The 16388-nt window shown below is 38.8% G+C and overlaps 1 protein-coding gene across 3 annotated transcripts; it reads right to left on the bottom strand.

Annotated features, from left to right (window-relative positions):
* Positions 1–4521: 4521 nt before the first annotated feature.
* On the bottom strand, positions 4522–6336 carry LOC144711312 (Ribosomal protein L23/L15e family protein). Of its 3 annotated transcripts, none has more exons than XM_078585265.1 (2): positions 5663–6336; positions 4522–4749 (listed from the first exon to the last, which is right to left on the bottom strand). In XM_078585265.1, the coding sequence occupies exon 1, from the start codon at positions 6245–6247 to the stop codon at positions 5669–5671; it is 579 nt and encodes a 192-aa protein (XP_078441391.1). In that variant the 5' UTR covers positions 6248–6336; the 3' UTR covers positions 4522–4749; positions 5663–5668. The 3 variants fall into 3 exon arrangements, with proteins under 3 accessions (XP_078441391.1, XP_078441392.1, XP_078441393.1); XM_078585266.1 differs by lacking the exon at positions 4522–4749 and adding an exon at positions 4761–4955; XM_078585267.1 differs by lacking the exon at positions 4522–4749 and adding an exon at positions 4962–5542.
* Positions 6337–16388: the final 10052 nt, after the last annotated feature.

Below are 16388 nucleotides of genomic sequence, written 5' to 3'. Positions count from 1 at the left end.
TTATTTAGTTAATCTATATGTTGATATAGTTAATTAATAAGGTTGGTCAATAAATGTTATTGGGCTATTTAAGTTATTAACTAGAACGATACATGGGCCTAGAGGGTCACACGCACAAGGTCATAAGGGCATTGGTATATATTTTTCTTTGGAGGATTTTTGAGAAAATTCTTAAGTGAAATATAAAGAGGGAAAGGGGTCTCATTTTAGACACCCATGCAAGTTTCATTTGAGAGCCCCTCCCCTCTCCACTCTCTTCTACACTTCCAAGGAAGAGTCTCTTCATGGTGAGGAGACCTTCAAGGTTCTCAAGAAGAAGTGAAGAAGACGTGGAGATCCAAGCTCCAAGTGATCGCGTGGATACTTCTAGAGGCCGAGCGCATGAATGGCTTCAGAACGATCTCGGAATGACAAAGTCAAGGGTGGAATGTGTTCCCCAAAAGGTACTACAAACATTTTGTTTGAATGGTCGATTGAGAATCGATCGACCACGCTTCCGCATCCATGGAATGTATTTTTCATGGATGAACCAAACTACAGAACCCAACAATGGTATCAATTGATCCGGACAAAATTGACGCCATAACTCAATGGCCAACTACCAAAAATGCCCATGATGTTCGTAGCTTCCACGGTCTAGTGACCTTCTATAGACGATTTATTTCCCACTTTAGTACCATCATGGCACCCATTACCGAATGTCTTAGAGCAAATCATTTTGAGTGGACTGCATATGCGCAAAAGTCTTTTGAAAACATTAAGTTTAAGATGACTCAAGCTCCCATCTTGCGTTTACCCGATTTTGATAAAGTATTCGAGGTCGCCTATAATGCGTCGCGGATAGGAATTTGCAGAGTCATGAGTTAGGAAAATCGCCCCATAGCATTCTTTAGTAAAAAGTTGAACGACGTCAAACTCAAATATTCTACCTATGACAAAGAATTTTATGCTATCGTCCAATCTTTACGTCATTGGTGTCACTATTTACTTTCCAAAGAATTCATCCTCTACTCTGATCATGAAGCGTTGAAATACCTCCACTCCCAGCAGAAATTGAACCCTAGACATGTCAGATGGGTTGAATTCATTCAGCCATATACTTTCGTCCTTCGACATAAAATGGGGGTAGAGAACCGAGTGGCGGATGCCCTTAGTAGATGTGTCAACCTCTTAAATGTAATGAAGGTAGAAGTTATCAGATTTGAACAGATGAAGGATCTTTATCCCGATTGCCCGGACTTTGCACCCGTTATCGAGACCATAGGTAAATATCCGAATCCTAGAACCCAAGATTATGTTTTAGAAAATGGATTTTTATTTTATGACCGTCGCCTATGCATTCCATAGTCGCCCCTCAGGGATTTCCTTGTATGGGAAACACATGCCGGAGGCCTTAGTGGTCATTTTAGGAGAGATAAAACCATCGCCATGGTAGAGCATAGGTTCTTTTGGCCATCCCTCAAGAGACACGTAGCTAATATCATTTCCCAATGTCGTATATGTGCTCTTGCAAAGCAGGTTAAGCAGAACACTGGCCTATATACCCCTCTACGGGTCTCTCAGGAACCTTGGGATGACGTGAGCATCGACTTTGTGTTAGGGCTTTTGAGAACGATCAAGTGTTATGATTCTATCATGGTGGTTGTAGATCGTTTTTCAAAGATGGCCCATTTCATTCCTTGCTTTAAAACTTCCAATGCTTCTCATGTCGCTCAGCTTTATTTCAATGAAGTTGTCCGTCTCCATGGGCTTCCCAAAAGTATAGTATCGGACAGAGATGTCAGATTTACAAGCTACTTTTGGAAAACCCCAATGGCATCTCTTGGGAACAAAGCTTAAATTCTCCACGGCTTTTCATCTCCATACTGATGGACAGACTAAGGTCGTTAATAGAAGCCTTGGCAATCTATAACGATCGTTGGTTGGGGATAACCTTAGGTCTTGGGATTCCGTCATTCTGCATGCCGAGTTTGCCTATAACGCGTCAGTCAATCGTACTACTGGCCTGAGTCCCTTTGAAATTGTGCATGGTCATCCACCTCGTAAGCCCACCGACCTCATACCTATGTTACCGTATGCTAGAGTCTCAGATGAGGGTCATGAATTTGCAAGTCATATTAGAAGTCTGCATGAGGATATCCATAAACATATCACGAGTAGCAACAGTGCATATAAAGAGACCACTGATTTATACCGTCGTTTTTGTGAATTTAAAGAAGGTGACATCGATCATGATGGTGAAGGTTAGGTCAGAGAGATTCTCTTCCAAGCAGGCTACCAAGCTTCATGCTCGTAGTGTCGGGCCGTTCCTTATCCTCAAACAAGTAGCAAAAAATGCCATGTCGTTGACATACCCTCCACGTGGGGATAAGCACTACTTTCAATATTTCAGATTTGGTCGCGTTTAAAGCCCCACCTCTTTCATCTAATGCCATTTTTCTACCCACAGACTTCCCCATGAGTGAGTTTGACTTGTCCACACCTCCCTCGCTACCTTCTGATTGGCAAGATAATGTCGAGGCTATACTGGACGAATTAATCACCTTCACCAAAGGTGAGATGGTGCGAAAGTTTCTTGTTCGTTGGCAGGGCAAATCGTCGACGGACGACACGTGGATCATAGAAGAGGGCCTGGCTCGTCTGCGCCTCGACTTGTGACCCGCTGGAGTTTTCTAACGCCAACTCAAAGGAGAAGAGTTCTTCGCACCGCAGGGGAATTGGTGGCGACAACGTCAACGCATCGACACCAGAAGCGCCACCGCCGTCATCCGAAGTGAACGCCACTGCCAACGCCCCTCTCTTTGTGAAGAAGACTAACTCCCCCTATCCAAAACCCGGCGGTCAAGAAGGAATCCTATAGATGATCCCTCACTTGATCTGCTCTCGAAAAGGTAAGTGAAGCACATCGAGAAATCAAGAGAACCGATCTCGTCTTTATTGGATAAATCAGTGAGCGAAATCATCTTTGGTAGCGGCAGGTATACTTCAATCACCGCTGAAACTCTCCCTTCCTCTTAGCCGACGTCGTTTCTTATCGCAGTCGCCCTGTTTGACCATCCGCCCATTTGTGGACAAATTGAGCTGACTTTTGACAGTTCATTACTCCATTAGGACTGCCATTGCCAAGAATTTATAGACCACTGCTAGAGTCTCTCCTTCGACGATGACGGTCAAGTCTTCATAATGCCTCGACGGCAGTTGGAGTCCCTCACTCTCACTGACCCATTTACCACGATAATGAAGATTACATGTCCATCATCACTTTGGGGATTGCCCCTCTCTAAACCCACAAAGCAATAAGAAATGATCCTTCATTTGAGGTCTTGAATCAGTCCCCGCCTCCAGATCCAAACCCTCAGGTCTCGTACTCTCTCCCCTTCCTATTACAATGTTATTTAATCTCTTTCAGTGCTGATCTTGAAATTGCTCAATGCCACGAGTGAGTGTAGACGAGAATTATAGGAATATCCACCTTGTTGTGTTAGAAAATTTCTTGATGGTGTCAGGTCTGATCGAGATTATTGATGGTGTGTATACTCTTGAACAAGATCGTTCCCCACTCGTCAGCTCTTGATCTGCTCACATGGGTCACCGGGTGCTTGTTCGTGACATAACCTGTCATGTGTCGTCCAATTGAACTGCATCTCGGGTCGTCTGATTCACGTACTTCTCATTATTATTTTCTCAAATCATCTTAATATTCCATGTCATTAACATCGCATTTTAGAGTTTCCCGTTCAGGGGTAACACAAATTGTCAATTCCGACCGTCGTATTGGATCAATGATCCCGCCGGGTCATTGGTAGTTTGACCATAACAATCTCCATTCCAGGACTGTAATTGATCACCCCCTATTCAGCAACTATCCTCTTATTTCTCCTTGGATCTTCCAAAATTACGCATTCATCTATAATTTCCAACTATCACACCACCCTTTGTTGTAAGTTGTAACACAAGTCATCCGATCCTGGCACTCGTCATGTTACATCCCTCTCTCCCCCTCTCTTGGTTTCTCCATCTCCCTCTTATCTTTCTACGATCTCTCTTTCTCCCCCCCTCTGACTCTCAATCTCTCTTTGCTTCTCTTTCTCACGGTCCCTTCCATCCCCGTTCTCCCTCTCAATAAGTATTTAAGAAAATCCTAAAGTCGTACAAGAAAGCTTATAATGTTGGTGAAAACGATAAGATTTAACAGCAACATATTCACGTGTTTAATTGGCTTTTAGTGTGATTTACCATCTATTCTTATTATGATGGAAATTATCAAATATTTTGGACGTTGACTTTCGTAAGGAAATAGGAACTATATCTATAATTCTTGCGTTGTTTACATATGAAAGATTTCCTTGCCAGTTTAAGACAACCCAAGATCATGTACCAGAATAAAAACATGTTAGTAATACACCTCACCAGTTTATATTCTGAACGTCTTGTCGAAAGACTACTTCCAATGTAACCAAGCACCGTCCTCCACAGACATAGCTGCCAACTTCTTCTATGAAATTATTTCCATCATACGAGTTTGGGATCAAATTTCACCATTCAGTTATGAAAATAACCAGGAAGACATGGGATTACATAAGAGTTTGGTGTATCTGTAGTCTCAGTTTCATGGGCAAACCAGAGTCCTCAATTGATGCATGGAAAATTATCTAAGATGCTACAAAGCTTCATCTTGCATTTCATGAATCAATGGAATGTCTGCATTTAGAACTTGGAAAAAGGACTCTAAGCACAAGAGAAGCATACCTGTTGATGTATACAGAAAATCTTTCCATGAAAGCAAAGAATACAATACAATAACAAAGAGATGATGAACAATGAGTGTGATGAGAGATGCAATTGAGATGACTAAGAAAATAGGTTATGAAGCTCTTTTGTTGCACCATTGCTTCATTGCCCTGCTCCTAAAGACGTGCCTAGTGGAGAAAGCTCAAAGAGCCTCCCTTCATAACCTTCAGGGGAGCCGCACAATCCATGGCAGAAAGTCAAAAGGATTATACAACCCGCACAATCCATGGCAGGTCTATGATTTGATGAGACTTTAGTATGATCTAGGTTCCAAAGGTTCAACTTAAGTAGACTCAAATGGGAAATTGGTGTGACTTTAGGAGTGTAACAAAGTAAAAAAAATACGATTATACCATCAATCTGGCAGAGTGCAATGATCAGAAAACATCTCGTATGGTTTTCGTGTAATTGTGTAACTTTCACCAGTGGGGGTTACTTGGCTCTATCAAACATACATGGAATGAAGGTGGCATTCTACCAATGCCAAGTCCTTGACAGCGTCCTTCATCCCATTTTTAATCCGTTGGTGTTTGCTACGGTCAATATAAGACTCAGATTTGTTAGATATTATAGAGATTCAGTGAATACAATGAAAAATACACAGCCATAAAGTCTGAGTATGCCATGTCTAGAACACAAGCTGATGAATGTATGTTGGTTTTGATAACCCGTAGCTCAATATAGTGATGACGATGTTTCAATCCTGAAAACTGGATGACAATCATGATGATGATGACAATTGGAAACGTTCCTAAACAGAAGGGAAAAGGAAAATATGAACAGATAGATCATGAGATTTTCTCGTGAATCGGCATTTCAACAAACACATACCGGGCGTCAAAACAAAGAGAGGAAGGAGAAGAGGACAGACCTCGATCTACTTCTTCCAAGAGCGCATGCTGCTCCAAGGAAACCGAGCGCCTTCCTCCGCAGCAATGGCGAGACCCACCTTCCCCGCGGGCCTCCTCACCTTCTTCTCCCCAGGCGCGCGGCGCCCACCGGGTTTGTTCTGAGGCACCCGCGCCTCCCCATCAAGCCAATGCTTGATTCCGCCATCGCCGTCGCTTCCGTCGTCCCCGACGATGCTCTGCCGCTGGGCCTGCTGCTTGGTGCGAATCCTCTCCTCTTGGACATGGCGGATGGGGAAGAGATCGGGGGAGAGGGAAAGGGGGCTGCAGAGGGTGACGAAGGCTTTCTTGTAGTCGGGCTTGGCGATGAGAATCCCGCCGCGCTTCCGCTTCTTCCCCTCCATGTTCAGGGTCCGCACCTCCGCGACGTCGAACCCGTAGAGGGATTCGAGCACGCGGCGGATCTCGATCTTCGACGCCGATGGAATGGTCTTGATGGCGAACTCTTTGATGCTTGCGAGGGCGGACGGAGAGGCGTCCGCCGGCATGAGGAGCTTGATGGGCAAGTTCGCGAAGTGGATTACTCTCCTTCCCAGGCGGCCCGCCATTGCCGGCGAGGAGCAGAGCTTCGGGAGAGAAGATGGGAGAGGTTTAGGGCTGCCCGCAGCACAAAGCTTCGGGGGAAAGTGAGCTTCTTTTCATATGTAAGCCCTTCTTTTATAAGCCCTTTTCCCATGGCAGTGTTTTTAAACTCTTAACATCAGTTTATTTTTGAGTTTTAGCTGTCAAGTTCAATTTTGTGAAATAAGAGTGTTTCTTTTTAGTGTTTTTTTGAAGTTTTCAGTTATAGTCTTGAAAATTTCCTAGACTCTTTTTTCATGGAACACTGTTTTTCAGATGACTAGAACACTGTTTTTCATGGAAATTTCCTAGACTCTTAGCATCATGTTATTTTAGAGTTAGTTGTCAAGTTTCAAATCTGTTGAATAAGATTATTTCTTTTTGTGTTTTATGTATTACAATGATCGAGTAGGATAGGTTATAGTCAGCATAGCCCAGATGACTAGAACAATGTTCGTGGCCATCTCCTAGAATCTTATTAACAGGTTGTTTTAGAGTTTTAGTTGTCAAGTTTCAAATCTGTCAAATAAGATTAAAATGTATCAGAATGATCTAGTGGGATGGATAGGTTTAGGGAAGGTCACAGCCTAGTCTGAATCTGGTTTTACTTAAAGCCTAAACCTAGATCTGAAGTTTGATCTGGTCTCAGCCTGGTCCGAACTCGCTACGAAGAGAGGGAGTGTGAGAAAAGGAGAGAGCGGTGATGGAACATGGGATCATACCTGTAGGTGCCATGACAGCTACAGGTATGGAAGGCAAGGTAAGCAGCTCAAAAAACAATATTTGAGGTCGATTTGAGGCCATTAGATGACAATTGTGTTCAATGTGAACAATTGTGTTCCAAGTGTTAGATTTCGATTTGAGGTCGTATCAGCGACAACCCATCAAGCTTCATTATTGTAGTAGATAACTCACCATTATTCATTGTAGGTTGGCATTATCACTACAGGGCCTCAAGCAACGGGCGGATGATATTACTAATGGCGAATGAGCTTAAGATGGTAAATGATCATTTCATAGTGGATTGACGAGTTCCATGTGTTGCACACGTGTTGAACATGTGTTATAGCTGGCTTGAAGTCATTGCTACACCTCCTAGAATTGTGTACAACTGCTTAGTTGACAAAGTACATGATTTGGATGACATGCGCAAATCCGTAGTGAGTTGTACAGACACGGTGATTTATGATATTGCCCTTCCTTTATGCAGCCGCCCGTCTGAGAGCCTTAGTAACAAGCGTTAGAACATCGATTCAATGATGTCAACAGTAGGTGAGGGGCAACATGCAAAGGAATCACAGCCAAATCCCATTAAACTCCCCAACAGTCCAGGACTGGAGTTCGTCATTAGTCATTACTCATCTATGATTAATGGATAACATAGAATTGACTTTTTCTGATGACGAAGGAGGAAGACAAGAAGAGGTGTGGCATGGTAGAGGAGGGAGAAGAAGGGGGGTAGGGGGGAGGGGAGTGTGGAGGAAGGCTTGAGAAGCTCGGAGAGAGAGAGAGAGGGGAAAGGGGGGGAAGAGAGGGAGTGGCCACCGGCGCCACTCGTCCATTGAAAGGGAGGGGGGGGAGGGGGGGGTGCAGGCAGTGGAGGAGATGGTGTTGCCGGAGGGAGCGGCGCCTGCCCGGCTGGAGAAGGTCCACCAGTGGCCAGCAGAAAATGAGGAAAAAAATTAACGGACAGATAGCAGAACGGAAGTCTGTTCAGTCCCGTTCCGTCCGTTCGAAAACGTCATCCGTTTTCGTCCAACAGCTCTACCTGAAGGTGAGACAAGGTCCAGTCTCAGACCGGTCCATTCAGTCATGTTGACTAGTCAATAGGGAGAGAGGGAGTAGGAGAGAGGGAGAGAGTTCAATAAGGAGAGAGTGACAGAGAACTAGAGCGAGAGAGGGGGAGAGAGGGTGACAGAGAAAGCGAGAGAGAATGTGAGGGTGTGACAGGGAGAGAGAGGGAAGAAAGATGGCGAGAGAAAGGGGGCCTTATGAGAGAGGGAAAGAAGAGGGAGGAGATGGAGAGCAGGTGAGAGAGAGCGAGAACGAGAGGGAGAGTGAAAAAAAAAGAAATAGTAAACTAAGAAATAAAAAAATAAATACTATTATTTGAAGTTTAAAAATAAATTTTTAGGACTTGTAAAAAATAATCAAAAATAAATTTCTGATAAAAAAAACCAATATGGCACAGAAATAAAAACTATTGAAATACAAACTAAGTCTTAAGAAGTATGCACTAAGTAAAAACATACTAAAAATACATAGGAGAAATCAAATTCATGAGGATAAGACTATATAGTTTTCTAAAAATCAACTGGCTCAAAAAACTGATTTGAAACTTTTGAAATATATTTTGCGCAACTTGTCACAGGAAAATAAAATTATAAACTCATAAGAAAGTATGAAATATTTGACATTTAGATGTATGAAATACCAGAGAGAAAACTATATAGTTCAAAAAATAACTTTCTTTCATAATGTTAAAAATAAAGGATCAATATAATATCTTTAGAGTCAAACTAAACACATAAGAATAAACTTTATAAAAAAAAATTTGTGTCAAACGCTCAAATTAGCACATGAAAATTAATTTAAACCACATATGGATAAAAAGCTCCATTCGACCTGAAAGTAAAAATGATTTAAATATGTAGTGGACAAAAATTAATAAAAATATTAGTATTAAAAAGTAAACTAGGATAACACATCAATACACTTTTTAAATGATAGGATTTGGATGAATGAGAACTACAGGATTTGTAAAACCCTAAACCCTGATTCAAATGGGTTAGACCTGTAAAAAACACCTTGGGATTTAATTTCTTCATTTATGTTCTATTTTAAATGTCACTTGTATATTTTAATGATAACATCTTACAAATTACATTACAAAAAACATTAACAGTCAAATGGAACATTTGAAATCCTTTCATTTGATATATTAGAACGTAACATAAAACTTCTTCATTCGAAATGTGTTACATGAGTTGTATGAGTTATAGAAATGTGTTACATGAGTTGTATGAGTTATAGAAATGTGTTACATGAGTTGTATGAGTTATAGAAATGTGTTACATGAGTTATGAGTTATCGAAATGTTTCACATTCAAAGAAATTTTCAATAAATAATCAAAACAAAATTAAATATATAAATGATCAAATTTAAAGAAAAAAAGAAAATGTTGAACTCAATTCTTAACAAATACTTTTATTTGCAAAGCAATTCATAAAAAACATGCTACCATGAAAAAAATTTCAACATTTTACTTAGAAAAAGCGGAACCCCCATGAAAACGTTTACAACATACATTTTTTTATTATTAAAAATGACTGAAGTTTCTACTTAATTATAAAATTACCATAAAATTTATTTATCAAAATGACATTGCCTTCAGACAAGGTCATTTCTAATCCTAATGACTTCTTAAAATGTCATTGCATGGAGCGAGAACTGAATCGACCAACAAATAAATAAGGTTAATATCCAAAAGATAAAATAACATTAAAAAGTAGGTGAGATAAGTTATGGGAGTTTCAAACTTATAATTGATGTACATCCCTATTTCGCAGGAATAAAAGAAAGCTGTATTGGCTTTTCAATATTAGAAATGACTGAGATTGATGATTAATACCTGAACAATCAATCAGAACATTTGAATTACTGTAGTCGGATAAATTAACATGTGAAAGAACGACCCTACTAATATAAACATGAATGCAGTTACTTCATCAATCACTGTGAATGCTTAAAACAACCGTAGCAGAAAAAATTCCAACGTTTTACTTCGACAGAACTGAACCCACATGGATAACAATAAATAAAATGCTCAATTTGGCATCGATAAATACAAATTGTAAACTGCTTTTGAAACTAATATTCCTTTTTACTATTTGAAATGACCGACATTGACGATTCAATATCAAAGATCCGGCGGAGCATTTAAAATACTTTATTATTTAATCAAATTACATATTTACATAAAACTTACCGATTGAAATGAATTATATCAATAAAAACAGCAGTGCCTTACAAAACTAAAAATAATCTTTAGATATAAAATAAGTAATCCTTACAATACTTTACAAATACTTTTATTGGTAAAGCAATTCATAAAAAACATGCTACCATGAAAAAAATTTCAACATTTTACTTAGAAAAAGCGGAACCCACATGAAAATGTTTACAACATACATTTTTATTATTAAAAATGACAATAATTTCTACTTAATTAAAAAATTACCAAAAAATTTATTTATCAAAATGACAATGCCTTCAGACAAGGTCATTTCTAATCCTAATGACTTCTTGAAACGTCAACATTTTACGTGGAGCAAGAACTGAATCGACAACCAAATAAATAAGGTTAATAGCCAAAAGATAAAATACCATTAAAAAGTAGGTGAGATAAGTTGTGGGAGTTTCAAACTTATAATTGATGAACATCCCTATTTCGCAGGAATAAATAAAAGCTGTATCGGCTTTTCAATATTAGAAATGACTGAGATTGATGATTAATACCTGAACAATCAATCAGAACATTTGAATTAATGTAGTCGGATAAATTAGCTTGTATCAGTCTAGATATGTTACATGTGAAAGAATGACCCTACTAATAGAAACATGAATGCAGTTACTTCATCAATCACTGTGACTTTTTTTTTTTTTTTTGGAATAATATAGAAGATCACCCAACTTGGTGACCCTCCGAACACACGGGCATGGAAGGGTCTAGGCCAACAAGCATAAGCCCTCCTTCCCCCCCATATCCACCACCTCATCCAGGACCAAACCAACAAAAAAGCAGCCTCTCTACATCATTTATAGCCCTTTCCACCGAGATTTCCGCCCCCTTGAAGACGACCTCGTTGCGGTGAGACCATATCGCCCAAAGCACCGCGAATTTCATCCCCCGCTCCTTGCCACTCCCATGCTGGCGCCGCGACAATGTGGCTCATAACTGCGAGCTCGACGTAACCTCTGCCAGACCCTGGCTAGCCCATAACGCCCGAGCAAGCCGACAGTGGAAGAAAAGATCCTCGCACTCCTCTTCCTCCTCCGTACACACAAGGCATAGTGAAGATTCAGTCGGAAAAAACCTTCGCCGTCTCACGCGGGTCATTGTCTGCTTCCTCGAGAGCATCCATGCAAACACCCTGACCTTTAGAGTCTTTTGCCTCCATATTGAGCGACATGCCCTTAAAATGATTGGGTCCTCATAGTGGTGTGATCTCAAACTTTGGTAAACTCCTCGGCTGGAAAATGAACCCGATGCCCATACCCACCCATCTGTCGTCCCCGCCATTGGCCTCTAGTTGTTCAGAGTTTGTTGAAGGCTTAAAAAATCCTCCAAGAGAGGGAACATATCACGGAGACATCCATGCGACGACCAATTGTCCATCCAAAACCTAAAACTTGTGCCATTTCCCAATTGTGCCCGGAAAAACTCCTTGACCAAAGGCCACACCTTCCTCAGCCCTCTCCAAAAAACTGACGCCCCCCTCACATTACACATCAACTTCTCCCAATCCAAATTGGATTCATATCTATTCCTCACCACCTCCTTAATCAAGTCATCCTCCGGTCCCACGATCCGTCTAACCCATTTCGTCAGGCGCCACATTCAGTGTATTTAGGTCAGGCACCCCAAGTCCCCCCTGTTTAGTTGGCGTGCAGATGTCATTCCATGAAACCAGCGCCATGCCACGTCCTTCCCCTGCATTTGCCCCCTTCCAAAGAAAAACTCTGCATGATCCGCTCAGGCGTTTCTCAACACCCACCGGGATTTTAAACACAGATAAATAAAAAGTTAGAATTGCTGATAATACCAATCGCAGCAGCACTAGTCTCCCCCCTCGCGACAAGACTCTTTGCTTCCAACCCTCCAACCGTCTCTCCACCTTCTCCTCCACTGGTTGCCAGTCTACTTGTTGTAGGCTATCAACAGATAGGGAATGTACCCACTGGCGTTTCAAGCACACTGGCACACTGGGTCTCCTCCTCCATCGATAGGCCGAAACCCACAAATTCCAATTTTCCTCTGTTGATGTGTAGTCCCGAACAATCTGCGAACACCCGCAAGAGTGTGCCGCCAAATTCTTGGCCTCCTCTACCGATCCCTCAATGAAGAACAGTGTATCATCAATCATTGTGAATTCTTAAAACAACCGTAGCAGAAAAAACTACAACATTTTACTTCAACAGAACTGAACCCACATGGATAACAACAAATAAAAAGCTCAATTTGGCATCGATAAATACAAATTGTAAACTGCTTGTGAAACTAATATTCCTTTTTACTATTTAAAATGACCGACATTGACGATTCAATATCAAAGATCTGGCGGAGCATTTAAAATACTTTATTATTTAATCGAATTACATATTTACATAAAACTTAACGATTGAAATGAATTATATCAATAAAAACAGCAGTGCCTTACAAAACTAAAAATAATCTTTAGACAGAAAATAAATAATCCTTACAATACTTTACAAATACTTTTCTTTCCAAAGATGTTCATAAAAACATGCTACCATGAAGAAAATTTCAACATTTTACTTAGAAAAAGCGGAACCCCCATGAAAACGTTTACAACATACATTTTTTTATTATTAAAAATGACTGAAGTTTCTACTTAATTATAAAATTACCATAAAATTTATTTATCAAAATGACATTGCCTTCAGACAAGGTCATTTCTAATCCTAATGACTTCTTAAAACGTCATTGCATGGAGCGAGAACTGAATCGACCAACAAATAAATAAGGTTAATATCCTAAAGATAAAATAACATTAAAAAGTAGGCGAGATAAGTTATGGGAGTTTCAAATTTATAATTGATGAACAGCTGTATTGGCTTTTCAATATTAGAAATGACTGAGATTGATGATTAATACCTGAACAATCAATCAGAACATTTAAATTACTATAGTCAGATAAATTAGCTTGTATTAGTCTAAATATGTTACATGTGAAAGAACGACCCTACTAATATAAACATGAATGCAGTTACTTCATCAATCACTGTGAATTCTTAAAACAACCGTAGCAGAAAAAAACTAATATTCCTTTATCTATTGAAAATGACTAATATTGACGATTGAATATCAAAGATCCAGCGGAGCATTTAAGATACTTTATAGATTTAAAACTTCAATAAAAACCGCAGTGTCTTACAAAAAATAAAAATATTTCTTACCTAGAAAATATATTATTACAGAAAACTGACTACATAAAAGGAAAATTGATACTATAAATTACGAAATCCAAAAGAAGCAGAAAAAATAATTTTAAAAATAATATCACAGGCAAAGAAAACATAATGTCTAGAAGCAAATCCTAATTTTCTACTATTGAAAAATGCCCGAGATTAAATATTTTTTAGGACCATAAACGATCTTGCAGAGCATTTAAAATACTTTATTAAATTGAACTACAAATTTACATTAAATTTCATAATCTAAATGTATTTACATGAATAAAAGCTGCAGTGCTTTAGACACTGACCCTTCTAACACTAACATCGTTGGACTTAGTTTGCCAAATACTATGAATTATAAAAATAATGTTATCAGGAAGAACAAGGAAGAAAATTTAAGCACTGTGAATTCTCAATAAAAAATACTTAACAAGGAAGAAAATTTCAACATTTTACAAAGACAAATGAAAATTAAGTAGGAATATAAGAAGACAAATAAAAAAGGAAGGAAAAAACCAAAGTAATGTTAATTTTTTATCCTAGTAATAAGAAAACTAAATTCACAAGATAAATGTAAAAATAGTAATGTTAATCTAGAAAGATAATAATAAAATTAAGAGAAAAATTAAAGGGGCAAGAGGGAAAGTTAAGAGATAAATTAGCACTCAGAAAAAATTACTAAACAGCTATTTGGGTCAACAAAAACAAATTGTTATATAACCAGATTTTTTGAAATACATGACATTTAGTAAAGAGAAATCAGCACTAAGAAAAAAAATAACTTTAAAGATATTTCGTTAAAAAAAAAAATTTGGTACATAAATTGATTTTTTGAAATAATAATATTTAGAAAAGAGAAACTAGCATGAAGAAAAAATAACTTTAAAAAATAACTTTAAATAACATTCAAGTAAAGTATTTGAAATAATCTATTTATGCACCAAATTGTTTTTTTGATTCTCTTTTTGAATTAGAAATTTACAAAACACTCTAAATTAAAAACTGTTACATAAGTAAATTATCGTAGGAAAAACTTTTTAATTGCTTAGAGAAAACTAAATTAATCAAAATAAAGTTATATTTACATTGAAAAATGAATAATGTACAAATTTGGACCTACTTGTACTAAATGTTGTTTAACTTTTACCCACTTTTACTATATAAAAATATACCTAAATTAAAGATTAAATATCTTCCCTCTCAAGCAGAACATTCAAAATACAATACTTTGAATAAATTAAAATTTTAGATAAAACTTTTATTCGAAATGTGTTACAAGACTAAACATAGGAGCAGTTATTACAAACATAGGTGCAGTTACTTTACCAAACATTATAAATTCTTAAAACAAAAGTATTTGTTTTAAGAATTGAGACATTTTACATTTACAGAACTGAACCCACCTGTGGAAGAACAAATAAATAATGTTACAAAATAAAAAGATAAAATAGCATGAAAACTAAAACTGAGGACCAAAGAGGAAATTGATGAGACAAACTACGACTCTGAAAAAATCAGAAAAATAACTTTAATCGTATTGATGATAGAAACCATAAATTGGCATGACTGAATAAAAATGTAAACTGCATGCTGTATAAAAACAAATATTCCGTCTTTACTCCCAAAAAATGACTGAAATCCAATATTAAATATCTTCACGATCAAGTAGAACATCTGAGATACTCTATTCGGACGAGTTAAAAGGTAACATAATACGTATTAATCAAAATGTTCTACATAGGCAAAAACTCCAGTACCTCACACAACCACGTTTCTAATATTGACATCCTTTCACCTACATAACCAGAAACGATGAATTCTTTAAAAAAATTGATCAGGAAGAAAATTTTAACATGTTTCATACACAGAACTGGGCGTACAGTAATAAGAACAAAAAATCATACCCAGATTAAAATGATACAAGGAACATGCACAGAGAACTCAATGCATCGAAGGAAAATTGATGAGATAACCTCGGAGTCTAAAAAAATCAGAAAAAGAGTTTTAAACATATTTTGGATGAAAGCTCAATTTGGCACGACGGGTAAATCGGAATGTTTTAAAACATCTTGCTTTTTAATTACTAACGCCTGAAATGGGTGACTACTATCTTAAAAATTAAACAGGGCATTCAAAAGATTTCATTCGGTTAAATTAAAAGTTTACATAAAACTGATGAATCACAATGTGCTGCATGGGTAGACCCACCAGAAAAGGTTAAATCAGCATAGGAAACAAAATGAAAATCATGATAGAGGAAATATTTAACGTCTGGAATATGTTAACTGATAAGCTCAGATTTTATGTGTTTTTTAATGGTTATTTAGCAGTTCAGACGTGTGAGGTTCAGAGCTTATGCAACAAATTTATAAACCTCACGGCGTAAGGCGAGTGAGGGTCGATCCACAGGGAGCAGGAGAAAACAGCAGAAATTTCCTTCTTTATTCAATAGATATGTCACTTATCAATTTAAAATAAATATTAAACTCTGTTAAATGATCCTCAGGAAAATCACAGGATTCCTCTTTAATCCCCAGTTTAGTCGAAAGATTTAACTGCTATTGCTCTGATTAAGTTAAAGATTTAACTTAATAGAGGCTGTCTACAGAGAAGTTCTCTGTAGACAGTACCTTTGCCCTTGGGGGCAAAGGATCAAACACCTTGCGTGCAGGGTACCTGCGCGCAAGGTGTCTGCGTCTGGCGCTGTCGCGCGGCGTGCTGCGCGCGGCGGCGCTGCTGCGCCGGCGCGCTGCGTGCAGCAGCGCTGTTGCGTCTTGGCGTGGCTGCGCGGCGCTGCTGCTGCCGGCGCTGCTGCGTGCGGCGGCGTTGCTGCGCGCGGCGCTGCTGCGTCTTGGCGTGGCTGCGCTTGGCGCTGCTGCGTCGCGGCGGCGTTGCTACGTGCGGCGCTGCTGCGTGCGGCGTGGCTG

Source organism: Wolffia australiana, chromosome 13, assembly GCF_029677425.1.
Source record: "Wolffia australiana isolate 7733 chromosome 13, ASM2967742v1".
NCBI classification, from domain to species: domain Eukaryota; kingdom Viridiplantae; phylum Streptophyta; class Magnoliopsida; order Alismatales; family Araceae; genus Wolffia; species Wolffia australiana.
Note: the sequence above shows the minus strand (reverse complement) of the source record. Positions and strands in the feature narration are given on the sequence as shown.

Coding starts and splice junctions, on each gene's coding strand:
- LOC144711312 (XM_078585265.1), bottom strand. CDS start 6,247: ATGGCGGGCCGCCTGGGAAGGAGAGTAATCCACTTCGCGAACTTGCCC.